The 19,571-nt window shown below is 42.6% G+C and overlaps 1 protein-coding gene across 3 annotated transcripts in view; it reads right to left on the reverse strand.

Annotated features, from left to right (window-relative positions):
• The window catches only part of MYO5B (myosin VB), a 369,650-nt gene that overhangs the window by 307,993 nt on the left and 42,086 nt on the right, over positions 1–19,571 (reverse strand). Inside the window, exon 1 of one of the 3 annotated variants that reach the window (XM_055102690.1) lies at positions 8,476–8,737. The exons of the other annotated variants lie outside the window; for them this stretch is intronic. Coding sequence (XP_054958665.1) covers positions 8,476–8,478 — 3 coding nt within the window. The 5' untranslated portion in view covers positions 8,479–8,737. Of the gene's footprint in view, positions 1–8,475; positions 8,738–19,571 lie in introns of those variants that run through there. 3 annotated transcript variants of the gene reach the window in all.

Raw genomic sequence — 19,571 nt, forward strand, 5'->3', positions numbered from 1 at the left:
ACATGACCCAGAAGGAAAAGGTAGGTGCAGACACAACTGCTGAAGCTGCCCAGTGAAGGAAGTTGACTCAAGAACCAAGAGAAGTCATGTGATGAGCCCAGAAATCCCTCCATCCCTCCGTCCGTCTGTCCGTCTGTCCGTCTGTCCCCCCACTGCAACCCCATGACTGTCCTGGTATATTACACTCCAGCTTATTCCTCACTTTGCAAGGTGGGGCTTATACAGCAGTGGTTGTCAGACTCTGATCTTTAACAGAATCACCTGGGGCACTTGGTCAAAACACAAAGGCCCAGGCCCCTCCCACCTCCAGGAGCCTGGGACTCCGCATTCTTCATCAGCTCTCCAGGTGATTCTAGATGCAAAGTTTGAGAACCATATGGCCACAAAAAAAAAGGAGGGAGGTGGGGGGAGTTATTTAAACACAAAAGGGAGCAATCTTGGAGATATCTTTAAGAGAAAGACACAAGTGCAGAACAGTGTGTTTAGCATGCTGCCTTATGTATAAGAAAAGATGGGGCAATGAAAATAAAGGTTTTTTAAAGATGGGAGTGAGACAGATACAAGATATATAGATATAGAGTATCTCTAAAAAGATCCACAAGAAACCTGTTACACTGGTTGCTCCCGGAAAAAGGAACTGCCTGACTGGGGACAAAGGCAGAAGGAAAACATCACCATATTGCTTTTCAGCTCTTTGAATTTAACTATACAGATACATTATTAAATAAATTTGTTGTTCAAACTTCAAAGGGGTAGACAGAGGCACATAAAAACAAGTAAAAATAGTGATTAAGGGATAAAAATAGCCACGTGGCGGGGCTCGATGGCTCACGCCTGTAATCCCAGCACTATGGGAGACCAAGGTGGGTGGATCACAAGGTCATGAGATCGAGACCATCCTAGCCAACACGGTGAAACCCCATCTCTACTAAAAGTGCAAAAACTTAGCCAGGTGTGGTGGCACTCACCTGTAGTACCAGCTACTCGGGAGGCTGAGGCAGGAGAATCACTTGAACCCAGGAGGCGGAGGTTGCAGTGAGCCGAGATCGCGCCATTGCACTCCAACCTGGGCGATAGAGTGAGACTCCATCTCAATAAATAAATAAATAAATAAATAATAGCAGCCTCAAGGGTTAGTATTCCAGAGCTCTCAGTGATTTCTTGCATGTAAGAACCCTTCTCTTCTGCCTGGGCTGCACCGAGGCTCCAGAAGTCAAAGAGAGACACTCCATCCACCTGCTGAGGGAAACGGTGCCCTGGGGATTGCTCACGAGGCACTTCATATATTCTCTTCATGGAATTTTTGTCTTCCAAGTCAACTGCTAACTCTTTGAAAGAACAGACTATTCCTCAACCACCTTAATTATCTCCCTTGATGCTTGAAGTCACTTAATCAATGCCTACAGACACTTACTCAGATCTGTCTTTGCAAGAGATAAAACAATCATTTATAACTAGATTCAGAGCTTTGAAATTAAGTTCCTAAACTGTTTGTTACACAGGCTGATTTGGATTGCTCTGCCTGATTGTAATAAGTGTGTTCCTCTAAGATAATGCCCTCCACTCTTCCTCTTTAAATACACATATCAACCGGGAAATACACAGGGCAACAAGAGTCTATTTCTCCTGACCCAACTGCCAACAAAATTCTGCCCTCAAGTGTTTGTATCCTGCCTCATATTCCTGAGACCATCTCCCACTTCTTACTCCCTGTACTACTTTGGAAGAGAAAAATAGCCACATTTCCTTCCAATTTCACTTCTCTCCTCCCTTCAAGAAAGCCTGCTTGCTTTGAGGTTTTTCAAGACACACTAGCAGACAGGCGAGTCCAGAAGACTCAACCTTTCAACCTACAAAGTTTAGGGAAAGTGAAAAGATATCAATTATGTAATGATGAAAGGAGAATGGATAATCCAACATGTCAAGAGATGATCATATTCGTCTTTGCCAGATTCAAAAATCCACTTTACAGTTGACATCACTCCCATCTGTATGTACACGCACACACCTTTCTCTGAACAGACTGAAACCCTCTAGGCAAAGAGACAAGGATTCCAAGGATGTCCCAAAGACACCTCTCTGGTTGAAAGGGCTAAGTATTCAATCTAGATAAATCATTCCCAGAGAGAAGATAATATGTATTTAAATGGCTAATTTCATCATTTTTGGTGTATTACTTAAATGAAGTGGGATTGGTTAAAGACAATTGAGATTCCATGCACACTGTCTTACTATTGTAAAAGCAGGTTTTTAAACATCTACATCCTGTTAGACTGTTAGAAACTGCTAGGAGGTGACCTGGAGACCCTGTCCATGAACTTGGGAGGAAACACTGCACAGTGCTAAGTGCCAAGGACGCACAACAGGCCCTTGATAGGTGTGCCTGCAAGTGGTCTAACAGTTTTACAGTATGTCAATTTACAATGCGCTTTTCATGTCCTCTCTTTTCATCCATACAAAAACTCGTGAGACAGAGAATGTTCGTTATCATCCTATTTGACAGGTGAGGAATCAAGAGGTGAAGTAGTTTGCCCATGGTCACACAGCCTGAATGCAGCAGGTCCTCTAAGCCTGCCCCGCAGCATTCTTCCACGGTATCACATGTCTGTCATGCATACAGCTTTGGAGCTCTGTGGCCTCACATGGCCGGCTAATTCAGGAGCTTCACAGTGGATGAAACTGATAACTCAGGTGATATTCCCAAGGTCCCACAGTATGTACTTAGAGAAGCCTTCCTGTGGTCTTGCCATTTAACTAGAGGAACGCTTTCAACTGGAGTGGCCACGTTAGGGTCTAAGATACACCCATAATACTATCTACCTGCCTTTAGTCTCTGAAAGGACATCAACTGGATATTTGTTTTTTGGTTTTTTTTTTACTTTTTTTTTTTTTTTTGCATCCATGCAAATTGCTAAGAAAGGAAGTCGGGATGGTAATATTACCAGGTGATGATACAAGTAAACATTAGCTGACAAGTGTGCTGACATCTTCCCTAGGTAGATGTCTCTTGCTCATTCTTTTTAACCTCTTCAAATCTAAATCAGACTCCAAGGCTTAGTTCAAAACTGATCTCCAAAAGGCCACTTTTTGGAGGTAGGGGTATGTGTGTGTATGTGTGTGTACAAACATGCACAGTTCTTGTGCAACCAAAGTTGGTAACTGCATGGAAGGAGTACAGATCTTACAGTCTAAGGCATCTGGGTTCAAATCTTAACCCTGCCACTTAGTGGCTCTTTAGTAAAGCAGTATCCTCATTTAACTTCTCTCAAATGTTACTAAGAAGACAACCTCCTACACTTGGAGAATTATAGCAAAGATGAAAGAAAACGATGGTGTCAGACCCCTTATCATAAAGGCATTCAATAAATTACCATTAGCCCCACAAAGCATTCCCTAACTACCCAACTCCTAAACTCCATCTTCAATTGCCAGAATATCTATAGGCCCTGTTATAGGCACTTGTGTATTATAGCCACTAGTGGTAACAGTTTATCTGCCCGAGTAGATTAAACACTTTACAAGGTAGGGTCTGGGAGGGAGGCTAGTGCTTACTTTTATGTCCCTCATGGATTCTTAGAAGATGATAGTAAGGGCTCCAATATTTTGAAATGAGCTAATTCAAGTGAAAACAAGTTTCAAGCAATTGCAAAAAGAACAGTGGCCACGAGGGCAGTTTATTTCACATACAATCAAAAGGCTCTGCAGACCTGCATACCAACGAGGCACTCCAGGTTCCCCTGAAGGATTCTTAGCCTATCTACCGAAAGGGAAAATCTATACTCCACTTACATTTTGAACAAACGTTATTTCAGGGCCTGCTTTATGCCAGCACTGTGTAAGGCCCCAAGAAACCCAAAGATGACTAAGACATGGAACCCACCTTCAAAGCAGCCCTCAAATAAAAGAATGCCATCAACTAAAAATTTATGCAAATGGTGAAGGAACCTAGACAAGGTCCTGTCCTGCCAACCTCTAGGCTCAGTTTTCTCAGCTGGAAACGAGGAAGCTGTATAGATTATCTTCAATGACTATTGCAGCTCTGTCAATTAGCCCATTAATAAATTGCCTCAAAACAGCTAAGTTTCTCTTAGTTCCTCAAAGAGCTATAAACAGAACCACCATTCAACTCAGCAATCCCACTACTAGATATATACCCAGAGGAATATAAATCACTCTACCATAAAGACACATGTACACGAATGTTGACTGCTGTACTATTCACAATAGCAAAGACATTGAATCAGCCTAAATTCCCATCAATGACAGATTGGATAAAGAATACGTGGTACACGTACACCATGGAATACTATGCAGCTATGAAAATTGAGATCACGTCTTTTGCAGGAACATGGATGAAGCTGGATGCCATTATCCCTGGCAAAAAAATGCAGGAACAGAAAATCAAATACCATATGTTCTCACTTATAAATGGGAGCTAAATGATAAGAATTATGAACACAAAGAAGGAAGTAACAGACATTGGTGCCTAATTGAGGGTGGACGATGGGAGAAGGGAGAGGATCAGAAAAGATAACTATTGGGTACTGGGCTTCATACCTCACTGATGAAATAATTTGTACAATAAACCCCTGTGACACAAGTTTACCTTCACATTTACCCCTGAACCTAAAATATATACCCGTGAACATATACTCCACAAATACCCCTGAACCTAAAATATACCCACAAGCACAACCTTCACATATACCCCGAACCTAAAATTAAAAGAAAAAATGGGTATTTCTAAATGTAGTTAGAAGTGTGGTTGAAAGTGTTAAATGGAAAGTTTTCTATATCAAAGCTGAATCACTTCAATCTCCACAAAGATTTCAGTATTCAGCATTCCTTCCTGCCCTCTTTCCCCACACAGGAAACGAATTATTTTGGGAAGAAGTTACAGGAGAAAGGGAATCTGGAGTGTGCCCAATTGGGGGGGGGTGGCAGGAGCAGTAAATGGAATGCTGCTTTAAGCAGGAACAGAGACTGCAGAAGAAGTGGCAGCTCAGGAGAGGACAAAAGAAAAGAAAGGCACCAGAACAGTGTTAAATTGCTCTGATTCCATTTAGGAGGAGGATAGAAGCCCTGTCCACCTTGTTGGAGCTTGCAGGAATCTCATGCTAAACCACAGTGAAATGTTGACCTTTTTTGGTGATGACTCTTGAGTCGAAAAAAAAAAAAAAAAAAGAAGAAGTGAAATTATGCTCAATAACCTCTAAGAGGTTTGATAAGTCCTTCCAAAATACTCACTTTGGTGCCTAATTAGTTAAACCCTTGTTATCCACAGACGAAGAAATAGTACCCCATTTCCTGGTGGTTCCAAGGGGAAATTTCCATGTATTTGCTTAAGTACCAGAGCCCAGCCATCCTGCCTCAGCCTGGGCTGGCAATTCTGCAGGGCAGGGCCCAGGGTGTTGGGGCCTGGTGCCACCATCCCCATGGCCCACCCAGGCCTGGATCTGCAACTCTCTCACCCTCAACATCTGCCTCTCTTCCCATTTTCCCAGGACCCTGTTCTCAACTAATAAACAATCCAAGTTAACCCATGCCAGTTACCTTCCCCAGATAACTTATTTATAATGCAACAATGTTCATCTAATGTGAGGATGCCAGAGTATTTAGGCAGACCAGGGCCAGGAAATATTTAGGTCCACAGGCCTTCGAAATGCCTGTTCTCAAAATCTGTGTTCCCATCATCTCATTTTTCTTCAGATGACCATTGGTTCCAAGATGTGAGATGTGGGGGGCCCTGCAGGGGTGCGGCCAGGACCCTCTCCCAACTTTGCAGCTGAGCATTAAGGTGACTCAGTCATGCTACAAAGTGGACACTCATTTGGAGTCAGAAAAAAATCTCTTGGTCTGGACCCTAGCAGATCACACTCTGTCCCAGAGCTTCCTCAAACATGGCACATGAACGAACAGGGTGCTTCCCAACTTTACTTCTGTTCCAACAACTAAGAAATTCTAAGTAACTCCTTACAAGAGTCTTGGCTTTTGAGTTATGGACACTTTTAAAGTCAGCTTTCTTCATTGGCACGATTTAGAGACAACCAAGTCACAGGCTGGCCATGGAAGAGACACAAGTGAGTGAAGGAAGCTCCTGGAGGACAGTGGTTCTGGGGAGCCCTTTGCCCAGCAGAGGACCCAGCCTTTCCCTAAAGCACACTGCCTGGCAAGCCACTCTATAAACACAATCAGTAACAAGGGCCCTGGGCTTAGCGAGAATCCATGCTTTTCCCTTCTATCCACATGTCCCGAGAAGATGCAGCCCACCAGCTCCAAAGCAAAGCAGCAGGTCCGGCAGGCAGAACCACCCCCAACCAGCAAATTGTCCCATTCTCTTCACAGCTCCAATAGCAAAAACTACAAATACTTTTGCACCAACCTAATATCTCCAGAAACAAATCTACATCGGTGTAGTCTACACATAAATATAAATTTAATAAATTTATCAAACACCATAGCTGACGGTGAATTAATCAACTTCTCATCAGAAAAGTATAATTCAGAAAGTTGTACTTCTTAAAATTACAAACAACCTAGGGGGAAAAAAAACTTTAAAAAACAAATCAGCTGAAGTACTAACAAAGTGGCAGCCAATACAGAGTAGATGTATAATTTTGCTTCTTTTATCTGCTATGTGGAACAGTTAGGTCATTCTGTAAAGCTCACTGTAACTGGAAAAGATCCAGAAATCCTGTTTGGTTCTAGATACCACATCTAAAATAACTTTATGCTTCTTGCTCTAGGCTATCTTTATTAATTACCATTTTGGGAAAATGAATGATGGCTATTTGCAAAATGCTCAAGGAAAGCAACACATTATCTTTTTTGAAACTAAAAGGCAGCAACTCTTCCCAAACATGGTGCTCAGTGAGTGAACAGGGAGGAAACTAAAGCAATGCCTCAGTGCACAGAAATTAATTTTTGATTGACACAAGAGAAGTCTCAGGTTCCTGGGGCTATTGGGCAATATGGAGATAAACTGTTTCTCACCTGGGCTAATGGTCCTGAAGTTGGAAGAATGAGTTGTGTATTTATTCCCACACCCGCTATAGGAAGAAAATCCTCCAAGCCCATAGAAAAACATTCTCAATCTTTCCTTTCTGACATTTACAACCAAAGAAGCAAACAGCCTCCAAAGGAATGAAAACCAATTCTTTCCATTCAGCAGAGCACTAGGACGAAGATCTAATGAATTCCAGAAGAGCCTTGAAGTAGAAGGGGGTGCAAACCATTAGGGCTGACTGTCTAGTTATAACCACAGTCCACACACCTGGCCTCACTTCTAACACCAACTGCACAACTAGACATCTCAGGTTCAACAATTCACTAGAAAGACTGATTAAAAGCTGTTGTACTTATGGTACAGTGTTTAGTTTAGCTAAAGGATACAGATGAAGACCAGCCAAAGGAAGAGATGCATAGGACAGAGACCAGGAAAAGCATGAAACGTGTTACTTTCCTGGCAAAGATGTGTGACAATACTCAAAATACTGCCAACCAGGGAAGCTCAACTGAGCCGCAGTGTTCAGAGTTTTCACTGGGGCTTCATTATGCAGGTGTGGTTTACTGCCACATGGCTGACCTCAATCTCCAGCCCCCAACCTAAATGGCACAGCTGGTTCTTGAGGTAGGAGGCAGGACTCAGACACTGGACAATACTGAGGACTAGCTAAAAAAGGATAACAACAAGGAAACAGCTTTCCATAAGACAGGCCCACCCATGTGCCATGTCTGTTTATCATTGCCATGGCAACACCCAGGAGTCACTGCCCCTTTCCATGGCACAGACCTGATGACTGAAAAGTTACCATCTTTTTCCTAGAAATCTCTGCATAAACCTCCCCTTAATTTACCTGTAATTAAAAATAGGTATAAATATGACTGCAAAATTGCCCTGAGCTGCTGCTTTCAGCACACTGCCTATGGGGTAGACCTGTTCTGCAGGAGTTGTCATGAAGCTGTAACACTGCCTGAGCTGTAACACTACCAATTCAAGAAAGCTGTTTTCTCCTACCCTACCACCAGCTGCCCTTGAATTCTTCCCTGGATGAAGCCAAGAACCCTCATGGGCTAAGCTCCACTTTGGAGCTTACCTGCCCTGCATCAATCTTTCTGATATGGCCATACCCTACCCTATGCATGACCAGCTCCTGACCCAAAATCACATTATTGGTATTTCTGGGGTTGCCAGCCCCTACCCTAAATCATATTTTGAGCCCATAACAAAGGCAAGACCCCTTTGTGGGCAAGGTTAAATTATTTAAGACCCAGGCAGCAAATGGCTATACCAGGCATAAAGTCAGTTATCCTGACCCTTAACAGAGAACCAAGAAACAAGGTCAGCCTGCCTCCTGGAGCTGAAGCCCTGCCCAGTCCCATTCCCTGCCTCACCTCTCTCTAAAGGGGGTAAAGACCAAAGTAGTGACAATGGGTTGGAAGCTTAATTCAAGAAAGAGAAAATCATCCACATACCATTTCTTCCTCAAAATGGGGATAGTTTCTCTCTGGGAATTCTGCTATTGCTTCTAGGACCAATGAGACTTTCTTTGCTCTGATTCAACCAAGTAATTCTCCAGCTGCTTTTCTAGAAGCTAACCTAGAAGCCCACCAATCTAATGCATCTGTCAGGATCAACTGGGTTCTGCTGTGGTCACAAACCCCATCCAACATTTCACTGGCACACACAAGGTGTCTGCTTTTGGCTTCTGCTCCATGTTCATCATGGGCTGGCTGGGGGTTCTGGAATTCAGGTTGATGGAGCAACCCTCCCAGAACAGTACTGGTTACCATGGCAGGCAAGGAAGAGCTTGGCAAAATGTGTTATCAGAAATGTTATGAAAGTGGCTTCAGCTCATATTTCCTTAATCAAACCGAATCCCATGGTCATGTCCAAGTTAAACTGTAAGGAAGTGCAATTCTACCAAGTGGTCAGGAGAAAGGGAACCAGATATTCATGAGCAGCCAAACAACTACTGCACCCACTTCCCAACCAAAGTAGGAATCTCCTCATCTATGTCTCTGACAAGGGCTGAAGGGGATCTGATTGGGAATATGGGGGGTTTGTGTTGTCATTTTAAAACCAAGGTATATAGGGGATGTCTTCTGAATTCAAAGAGTAACATGGAATAGTTGCAGAATTAATTGTTTCAGTTTCACTTGTCTGCCTTGCTCTGTAGTGTGGGCACCAAAGTTCCCCAGTCCACATCACAGGTGGTTAGTAGTCAACCCCCACCCTCAAAAGACCATTACAGCCTAAGATTATAATGGCCATAGCTGGACCAAGAGCTTAAAGGGTAACCTCAGTCTAACAATGACAACAGCATTCAGGTTTGCCTCGATTTGCAAATTCAAGTGCACCGAGGCATACCATGTGAAATCACAACAGCATCATTCCAGTCATAAGAAATCACAGTGAAGATAAGTGCCAGCAGACATACGATAGGAAAACACCTAAGAATGGAAAGAGTATGAATCACAGAAACTCCTGATGAATTACCAACTGAGTTCACTGTGAGCTGAACTAAAACGCCATCACTTCTTCACACAGACTTCTGTCCAGCCAAGGGGAATGTGGTACTTACATTGTCAAATATTTTTAATCTAAATTAAGCATTTAATGTTTCTATTAAGCTTTATCTTCCTCATTCCAATCCATCAAAGTAACTGTATCTAACCCTGAGCACTGCACACTAAGAAGGCCATTGACAAACTAGTGAGTACTCATAGGACAGAGAGAGTAGTAAGGGGTCTGTTACAAGAGAAAGAGGGGATTGGACATTTATTTAGCTGGGAGAAGCCTTGGAAAGGATGTTATCTGTTTGAAAAACATGAAGGGCAGATGTGTAGAATAAAATAGGCTTCTTTTAACTCCAAAGGCAGAAAGTGGAGTCAGTAGGCAGGACCCAGGAGGCCCCCCTCAGTTACTAAGAGCAGAACCACCTTCTAACAATGTGAGATCCCACAGGCTCAGCAACCGCAGCATTCTGTATTTAGGAGTTGTTGAACAGCACCGGCTGACACCAGCCACAGGATGGAGCATTAGAGCGGTTGATCTGTATGGGTCTAAGGCTTCTCAGTGACTAATCACACCAATATTTATCTGGGTATATGAAGGCTGGGAATAAGGAAGAATAAAAAGTTCTATAACATAGCCAGAGACTTAGAAAGCCCCCAAATGACTACAGGTAGAAGGAATAGAAGGCAGGCATTTGTTAAGGAAAAAATATCTTAGAGGCTATCTATATAGACAGGATGTTGTTCAGATGGGCACCATGAAAGGCAGCAATAGAAGGTCAGAACATGGCGTGCAACACACAATTTGTGTACAGGCTTGTCCTGTCTCCTACGCACCTGCCTTAATCCATCTGGCAAACTGCAAGCACATTCTGCCCTATTCGTTGCTCTCACAGGGGTCTTGCTTAGGGCCAAGCACACCATACGCATGGAATATTCATTTTCTGGAGGGCCTCATCGTCTAGCCGGACAGAATGTTATCACCTTCTTATCCAAAGGCTTTGTCTTATGGTGAGGAAGCTGGTGAGGCAAGCTGCACTGAACACTCAGGTGTTGTGAAAATGTCTTCTGGGCATGTAACATCACAGTGAGTCACAGAACACAGAGACCAGAGGATCAAGGTAACCACTTCTGCCCCACCCCCCTTAGAAATATTAACCAGATTGTAGGAAACCCAAACAATCCCTTTAAGTAGAAAGGGATAGATTAAGAAAGCAACCAGGTGGCTTGACACAGCATCAGTAACTTTTTCTCTTTTCTTCCCATGGTATAGAAGACTAGACAGGCGTGCTTTGGATGCATAAAGACCTACCTCATCTTGCTGCCAACTCAAGACTGCCTTGTATGGATGATCCCTCTGAAAAAAGTCTTCGATTGCCTCCCAACCTGGAGGGGTTGGTCTGCCTCCTTTTTTTGGTTTGAGCTTGCCCTTCACTTAAAAGAGGATAGGCAGGGTTCTGGCAGAGAACTTTCCCAACATCAGTCCTTTTTGACAGTCCCCCTTCACTCTCCCATCCAGAAACAGGACTTCAGTGGAAAATATAACTGAGGTTCTGGAAGATGCTCTCCATGAGCTACATATACACAGAACAGTAGCAAATTAACCTGGAAATAACCCCCAAAAGACCTTAGGGAAAGACATTTATTCTTCAGGGTTTATATAAAGCACTGCTTGGGATGAAGGAAAATGCTGATATTCCAACTGAGTGAAACATTAACTCAGATACCAGTAAGAGTCTACAGGAAGAAGTGTATGGATTATGAATGTGAAAGGCCCTTTGCCACACCTAACATAGCACCTAATAAGTATACACAGTTCATCCACATCTTCCAGGCCCTTCAAAAGATGAAGACCACCCCTCCCCCAGATCACTTCACATGCACAGGTGGTTGAGTCTAAATCCCAGGTAAAAACAAGTTATGGCAGCAGGATTCATGCCCACACTTCTTCAAATCCCTCAGAGTGTTGGGGACACTCAGGGCTCAATACAGGCCTTGAATCAATCACCTATTTACCCTAAAACAGGTAACTTCTGGGAGAGGCAACAACTCAGTGCTTCCCTTCAGGAGAAACATTCTGCCTGGAATTTTCATGCCTTTTTCAGCACAGAGGAAGTTGAGGCTACCACTCCCACCAAAATGGAAAAATTAGAAGGAATCCAAAGTGACCTACTTCTGGGTGTCTATAGAAGTTTTAAGAGCAGCAATTCTCAGCCGGGTGCAGCTCCTCATGCCTGCAATCTCGGCACTTTGGGAGGCCAAGGCAGGCAGATCACGAGGTCAGGAGATCAAGACCATCCTGGCTAACACAGTGAAACCCCGTCTCTACTAAAAACACAAAAAATTAGCCGGGTGTGGTGGTGGGCACCAATAGTCCCAGCTACTCGGGAGGCTGAGGCAGGAGAATGGCATGAACCCGGGAGGCAGAGCTTGCAGTGAGCCGAGATTGAGCTGAGATCACACCACTGCACTCCAGCCTGGGCAACAGAGCAAGACTCCATCTCAAAAAAAAAAAAAAAATTTCTCTCAGGAGCATCCCCAAAAGCAAAGTATTTAAATTAAAAATGCTGATGGGAAGACTTTAAACATGTATTTCATTCATCATAAGAAGTATATTTTTCCATTAGTTTTTTAAAAAGTATTCAACCAACAACAAAATCTCTCAAAAGATTATTCAAACAGCTCTAACAAAAGTCAAAAGAGGTTGGAACTGAACCTACCACTGGCTGTCCCAGAAAAGATTTCTGCAAACAAGGAAAAAAAATGTCATTTGAGGGATACCAAAGTATATCAGAAAAAATGGATGGTTTTCCATTAATGAGGTGTTTTAGAAACTCAAAAGTTGTTCTCATTAAGCCTGCAAACTTGTTTACACCATTGGTCTTCACTGGTGCCTGTGACACTGATGGAAGAAACCATTTACCAAAAATGGATACATTTCAAAGTATTTGTTTTAACTTTGTTTTGTAAATTAAAGGAGCAGCCCTTCCCAATATACAAATTACTATGTCACTTCCCTAGAAGGTAGGAAAGGTGACTTAAGACAGTAGCTCAGTTTAATTATGATTTATTGAGGGCAAATTCTACTCTGTAGTATTTTGCAGCACACTTGCAGGTTCTGCCTTCACTCAGTCTAACCCCTAGCAGGTTGATGGGCCAGGGGTCATGAAATATTTATGCCAGACACAATCTTGGGGCTGTTAGCCCAAGCCCCTCACTTTAGAGATGGGGAAATCAAAACCCAGGGTGGCGAAGTCACCTGCCCAAGGTCACACAGCCCGTGAATGGCAGAGTCTTATCCAACTGGAAGGAAGAACTTTGGAAAGCCCTCTTCCTACATGGGACATTGTGGCTAAAGGCAAGCAAACCAGGAGCCTGCCCTCAAGATGACCTGAGTGCCCGCTGGAGTGCCAGCAGCTTCAATTCAGTGCAGTCAGGAGACTGGGCTTGCCTGGCAACCCCAGTGAGGAAACCTGCACCAGAACATAAATGGCAGGTAGGAAAGGCTGGGGAGCAGGGCAAGGGCTGTGCTCTTGACCCTGTGTCCACCCTGCACCTAGATGTCTTTAGCGAAAAAGCACAAAGGCCTCCAAACAAGCTAGTCCTTGCTGTCTGGGATGAACGTGTTTAAGTTCTATACTTTCATCAAGGGTTATTACATCTGAATTAACCCAGTGCTAAGACTCAACCTGTATTTTGCGATCTCTTTAGATGTTTTTCTCTGTGAATCAGACTCTTAAAGAGGATGTGAACAAAGTGTAATCCATTTGGGTAAAAATAAAAAACTTACGTATTTAGCGTTGTGTAGACACAGAAAATAGCTGGAAGGATATAGGACAAAATGTCTTCTGCAGGTACTTCTGGGAGTGGGGGTAGAGAAAGGGCAGGCTTTTCGTATAATTCTGTACTCCCTGTCCCCCTCAGAGTATTTTTCACTGCCCTCCAATCGCCCACATAAATTATTTCCCTGTCCCATAAGGAGCATCACACTTCACAGGGTTCTACCAGTGGTCACCATCTTGTCTCCTTACAGACAGTTTCCATTTCTACCTGATCCCTCATGAATCCCTAACCCTTATTTCCAGCCTGGACTGCCTTCTTGAGCTCTAGAACAGTATGTCCAAAAGCTCACAGGCCAACCCTACACCCTGTTCCACAAGCTTCTCAGCCCAACACGCCTTTCAGAGCCCTCATCTTCCCCACAGTGGCTTCTCTTCTTCCAACTACCCAAGTCAGGATCCTAGGAGTCACCCTTAGCTCGCTCCCTTCACCTGCCACACCCAGTGAGTCTGAAGGTCTTTCTGGAACCTCTCTCCCAAAGCAGGTTTCTCCTCTAATCCCTGCCACTGCCCTGTCCACAGTCACCTGAATTACTGCAGTGACCTCCTGATTAGCACCCCTTCTTCCAGTACTCTCTGCCTCCAGTCCAGCGCCACAGGGTACATGGATTTGTTTAACACATGAAGCTGAAGAAATTCACTCATTCATTCAGTCTTCACTGAGCAACTACTTTGTGCCAGACACTATTCTAGGCCCTGAGGATACAGCTGTCAGCAAAACAGACATTGTGCCCATTCTAGTGATGAAATCAAATTTAAGATCCCATTATGGCTTTCCATTGCTTTAGCTAAAATCCTAACATCTTCGGTAGCATACAAGACCCTTCCTGAGCCTGGCCCCAATGACCTCACTGACCTCACCAGAAACTCTTTTGTACAAAGGCCCTACTCTATCCCTCATCTCTCTCCAGTGCCTGCACAGTCCCTAAACACTAAATATTAAGGAACCTGCTTTCTAAGGAGCTCAATAAGCAACTACCTTGCCAAATCCTGGGATCCTGTGAGGTAAACAGGAGGCAGAAACTGTTACTAGCATTGGCGGATGTGAAAAATGGGGCAGTGGAAATTGATAGACCGCTAGCAAGACTAATAAAGAAAAAAAGAGAGAAGAATCAAATAGACACAATAAAAAATGATAAAGGGGATATCACCACCGATCCCACAGAAATACAAACTACCATCAGAGAATACTACAAACACCTCTATGCAAATAAACTAGAAAATCTAGAAGAAATGGATAAATTCCTCGACACATACACTCTCCCAAGACTAAACCAGGAAGAAGTTGAATCTCTGAATAGACCAATAACAGGAGCTGAAATTGTGGCAATAATCAATAGCTTACCAACCAAAAAGAGTCCAGGACCAGATGGATTCACAGCCGAATTCTACCAGAGGTACAAGGAGGAACTGGTACCATTCCTTCTGAAACTATTCCAATCAATAGAAAAAGAGGGAATCCTCCCTAACTCATTTTATGAGGCCAGCATCATCCTGATACCAAAGCCTGGCAGAGACACACGCAAAAAAGAGAATTTTAGACCAATATCCTTGATGAACATTGATGCAAAAATCCTCAATAAAATACTGGCAAACCAAATCCAGCAGCACATTAAAAAGCTTATCCGCCATGATCAAGTGGGCTTCATCCCTGGGATGCAAGGCTGGTTCAATATATGCAAATCAATAAATGTAATTCAGCATATAAACAGAACCAAAGACAAAAATCACATGATTATCTCAATAGATGCAGAAAAGGTCTTTGACAAAATTCAACAACCCTTCATGCTAAAAACTCTCCATAAATTAGGTATTGATGGGAAATATCTCAAAATAATAAGAGCTATCTATGACAAACCCATAGCCAATATCATACTGAATGGGCAAAAACTGGAAGCATTCCCTTTGAAAACTGGCACAAGACAGGGATGCCCTCTCTCACCACTCCTATTCAACATAGTGTTGGAAGTTCTAGCCAGGGCAATTAGGCAAGAGAAGGAAATAAAGGGTATTCAATTAGGAAAAGAGGAAGTCAAATTGTCCCTGTTTGCAGATGACATGATTGTATATCTAGAAAACCCCACTGTCTCAGCCCAAAATCTCCTTAAGCTGATAAGCAACTTCAGCAAAGTCTCAGGATACAAAATCAATGTACAAAAATCACAAGCATTCTTATACACCAATAACAGACAAACAGAGAGCCAAATCATGAGTGAACTCCCATTCACAATTGCTTCAAAGAGAATAAAATACCTAGGAATCCACCTTACAAGGGACATGAAGGACCTCTTCAAGGAGAACTACAAACCACTGCTCAATGTAATCAAAGAGGATACAAACAAATGGAAGAACATTCCATGCTCATGGATAGGAAGAATCAATATCGTGAAAATGGCCATACTGCCCAAGGTAATTTACAGATTCAATGCCATCCCCATCAAGCTACCAATGACTTTCTTCACAGAATTGGAAAAAACTACTTTAAAGTTCATATGGAACCAAAAAAGAGCCCACATCGCCAAGTCAATCCTAAGCCAAAAGAACAAAGCTGGAGGCATCATGCTACCTGACTTCAAACTATACTACAAGGCTACAGTAACCAAAACAGCATGGTACTGGTACCAAAACAGAGATATAGATCAATGGAACAGAACAGAGCCCTCAGAAATAATGCCACATATCTACAACCATCTGATCTTTGACAAACCTGACAAAAACAAGCAATGGGGAAAGGATTCCCTATTTAATAAATGGTGCTGGGAAAACTGGCTAGCCATATGTAGAAAGCTGAAACTGGATCCCTTCCTCACACCTTATACAAAAATCAATTCAAGATGGATTAAAGACTTACATGTTAGACCTAAAACCATAAAAACCCTAGAAGAAAACCTAGGCATTACCATTCAGGACACAGGCACGGGCAAGGACTTCATGTCTAAAACACCAACAGCAATGGCAAGAGCCAAAATTGACAAATGGGATCTAATTAAACTAAAGAGCTTCTGCACAGCAAAAGAAACTACCATCAGAGTGAACAGGCAACCTACAGAATGGGAGAAAATTTTCACAACCTACTCATCTGACAAAGGGCTAATATCCAGAATCTACAATGAACTCAAACAAATTTACAAGAAAAAAACAAACAACCCCATCAAAAAGTGGGCGAAGGACATGAACAGACACTTCTCAAAAGAAGACATTTGTGCAGCCAAAAAACACATGAAAAAATGCTCATCATCACTGGCCATCAGAGAAATGCAAATCAAAACCACAATGAGATACCATCTCACACCAGTTAGAATGGCAATCATTAAAAAGTCAGGAAACAACAGGTGCTGGAGAGGATGTGGAGAAATAGGAACACTTTTACACTGTTGGTGGGACTGTAAACTAGTTCAACCATTGTGGAAGTCAGTGTGGTGATTCCTCAGGGATCTAGAACTAGAAATACCATTTGACCCAGCCATCCCATAACTGGGTATATACCCAATGGACTATAAATCATGCTGCTATAAAGACACATGCACACGTATGTTTATTGCGGCACTATTCACAATAGCAAAGACTTGGAACCAACCCAAATGTCCAACAATGATAGATTGGATTAAGAAAATGTGGCACATATACACCATGGAATACTATGCAGCCATAAAAAATGATGAGTTCATGTCCTTTGTAGGGACATGGATGAAATTGGAAATCATCATTCTCAGTAAACTATTGCAAGAACAAAAAACCAAACACCGCATATTCTCACTCATAGGTGGGAATTGAACAATGGGAACACATGGACGCAGGAGGGGGAACATCACACTTTGGGGACTGTTGTGGGATGGGGGGAGGGGGGAGGGATAGCATTGGGAGATATACCTAATGCTAGATGACGAGTTAGTGGGTGCAGTGCACCAGCATGTCACATGTATACATATGTAACTAACCTGCACATTGTGCACATGTACCCTAAAACTTAAAGTATAATAATAAAAAAAAAGAAAAGAAAAATAGGGCAGTGGAAGCCACAACATATAGCTGAAAATAAAGCTACAGTCACAGCTCCATACTCAATGCTCCCCTGGCACACCTCTCTTCACACAGGCAAGGCCTCTGCCCCTAAATGGTCATAGTCACTAGCAAGTGGGTCCATCAGTTTTAAAGGTTAACTCTTCAAGGCCAGCTCTCAGGAGCCTTCCTCTGTCCTCTTGGATGCCTAGCTGGGATGCTGTCTCTTGGGTCAAGCTTCTGGTCCTTCCCTAAATGTGGTGATGAGAGACATTGGCTTCCTTTTTACTCCAAAGCTCACTTTTGCTTCTTATTGTTTTTAATCCCACTCCCACAGGAAAAAACAGTTCTGAAAAATACATGTACCAAGGCTTTGTAGTTCAGAGTTAGCAGCTAGTCTGAAATTCCAAGGATAAAGAATTTCCATCATACTATAGCCCACCACAAGTTCTTCCTGAGAACAGTGGACTGACTGCACGTCACTCAGTTCTTCCCCAATTCTGTGACCAAGGAGAAGATGTCAACTTGAGGTGGTCCTTGAGCCATTCTGGGTCATTTAGACCCTCATGAAGGGTCTAAAGTTGAAGGATCATGATACAAATATGATCTTAAATTTCTACTATTCAAAGCCTTCTTGGATAGGGGTGGGCTTTTATGTCAGAAAAATGTAGGTTTAAATAAAGGCTCCATCACTTTCTAACTGTATGGCTCTAAGAGTTTCATCACTTATAAAATTGGGATGAACTACAACACATTGTTATGTGCATTAAACTATGCAAGAAAAATGCTTGGCTCTAGAAAAAGTATATATATACACTAGTTTCCCTTCTTCTAAAACACTGAATTTTTTTTTTTAAGCCTAAACACAGCTAGGCTTGTATTGTATCAGAGAATTCTGTTTTGGCTCCCTGGAGTCTGTACTCTGATGTTCAAAGGATGTGAGTGAGGATGAGTTCTCTGAGCTGGTCCCTTGGAATCGTGGTGATCTTACCCATTTCTTTGGGGGCAGGGTCCACCCCAAATCACACCACTCCTGGGTTCCAGCTTCCTCAGCCTGCCTTCCGCCTCCAGGGATGCACAAGACCTGCAGCCCAGAGAGCCTACATCCTGGGGGAACATCCGCCCCGTTCAGATCCTTCCTTGACTTTGATCCAAGATGGCTGGGGGCACAGTGAGAGAGATGACGGAAATGAATTATGTAAACAAGAGTGCTGAGTCATCAAAGATTAAATCCTCTCTGGACCACAATTCCTCAGCCAAAGACCAATACATTATACAGCAGTTTGATTCACAGGCCTTCGTGAAAAGCACAGCCTACTGATCCCGAGTCCCAATGGTGCCTCCCCCGCCCCGTGTTTTCTGCTGAGGTGGCAGGCAATAATTAAAGCCGCCTGCCTAATCACAAAGCATAAGCTGCTTCACAGAATTTCATAGGTTTCCTTAGGTGTTTAGGGGCTTAACCCACAACGAGGGCACTCCCTGAATGAAATCTGAGCAGAATATTCTGGGACGATCAGTTTGGGTTAAGAAACTAAAGTCGTCCTTTCTATATTAAGACAGGTGAGAGATGACAAACTCTAGTAAATGTGCTACTGCTTTCAGCATGATTCCAAAGGACAACTTTTTGGTGATTTTTATTTCAGAATTTACCAAAACCTCTGAGAATGGGTACCAGAAGAGAGTATGAAAAGCATACTCCATTATTCCAATCACATATTAAAGACAACCCACAGGTCTTGACATCACAAGCTTTGCCACATAAGAACTACAACATGAGAGCAGGTAATCAATTCATACAGCCACTAACATGCAGGCCCAACTGGCCTAAGAAACCTGCTTAATGTATTTTATTATGACTTTTTTTATATTTTGATTTTAAAACCCAGGAAAGCTAAAATAACCATTTCCTAAGTTCTGATATTGGGGTTCTTAAAACCTACAAAGAGTAAACAAAAACTATGATTGTATATTTTTTGGTGTTCATTAAAAGAAATAGTATGTATTCTCAAAACTAAAAAAAAAAAAAAAAAAAAAATCACACTGAAAAGAAACACATGTCCCTTGTTCATATATTGGTGAATTCTATAATAGATTCCACCCTTCAGGCAAGTAACAACTAGAATTTATTTTCCTTGTGAAAAATGCAGGAAATCAAACTAAAGTTACTGCTGGTATATTCATGCAGATTTCAGGTGGCTGTCTTATTGACATAGCTAT

This window comes from Pan paniscus, chromosome 17 (assembly GCF_029289425.2).
Source record: "Pan paniscus chromosome 17, NHGRI_mPanPan1-v2.0_pri, whole genome shotgun sequence".
In the NCBI taxonomy this organism is placed as follows: Eukaryota; Metazoa; Chordata; class Mammalia; order Primates; family Hominidae; genus Pan; species Pan paniscus.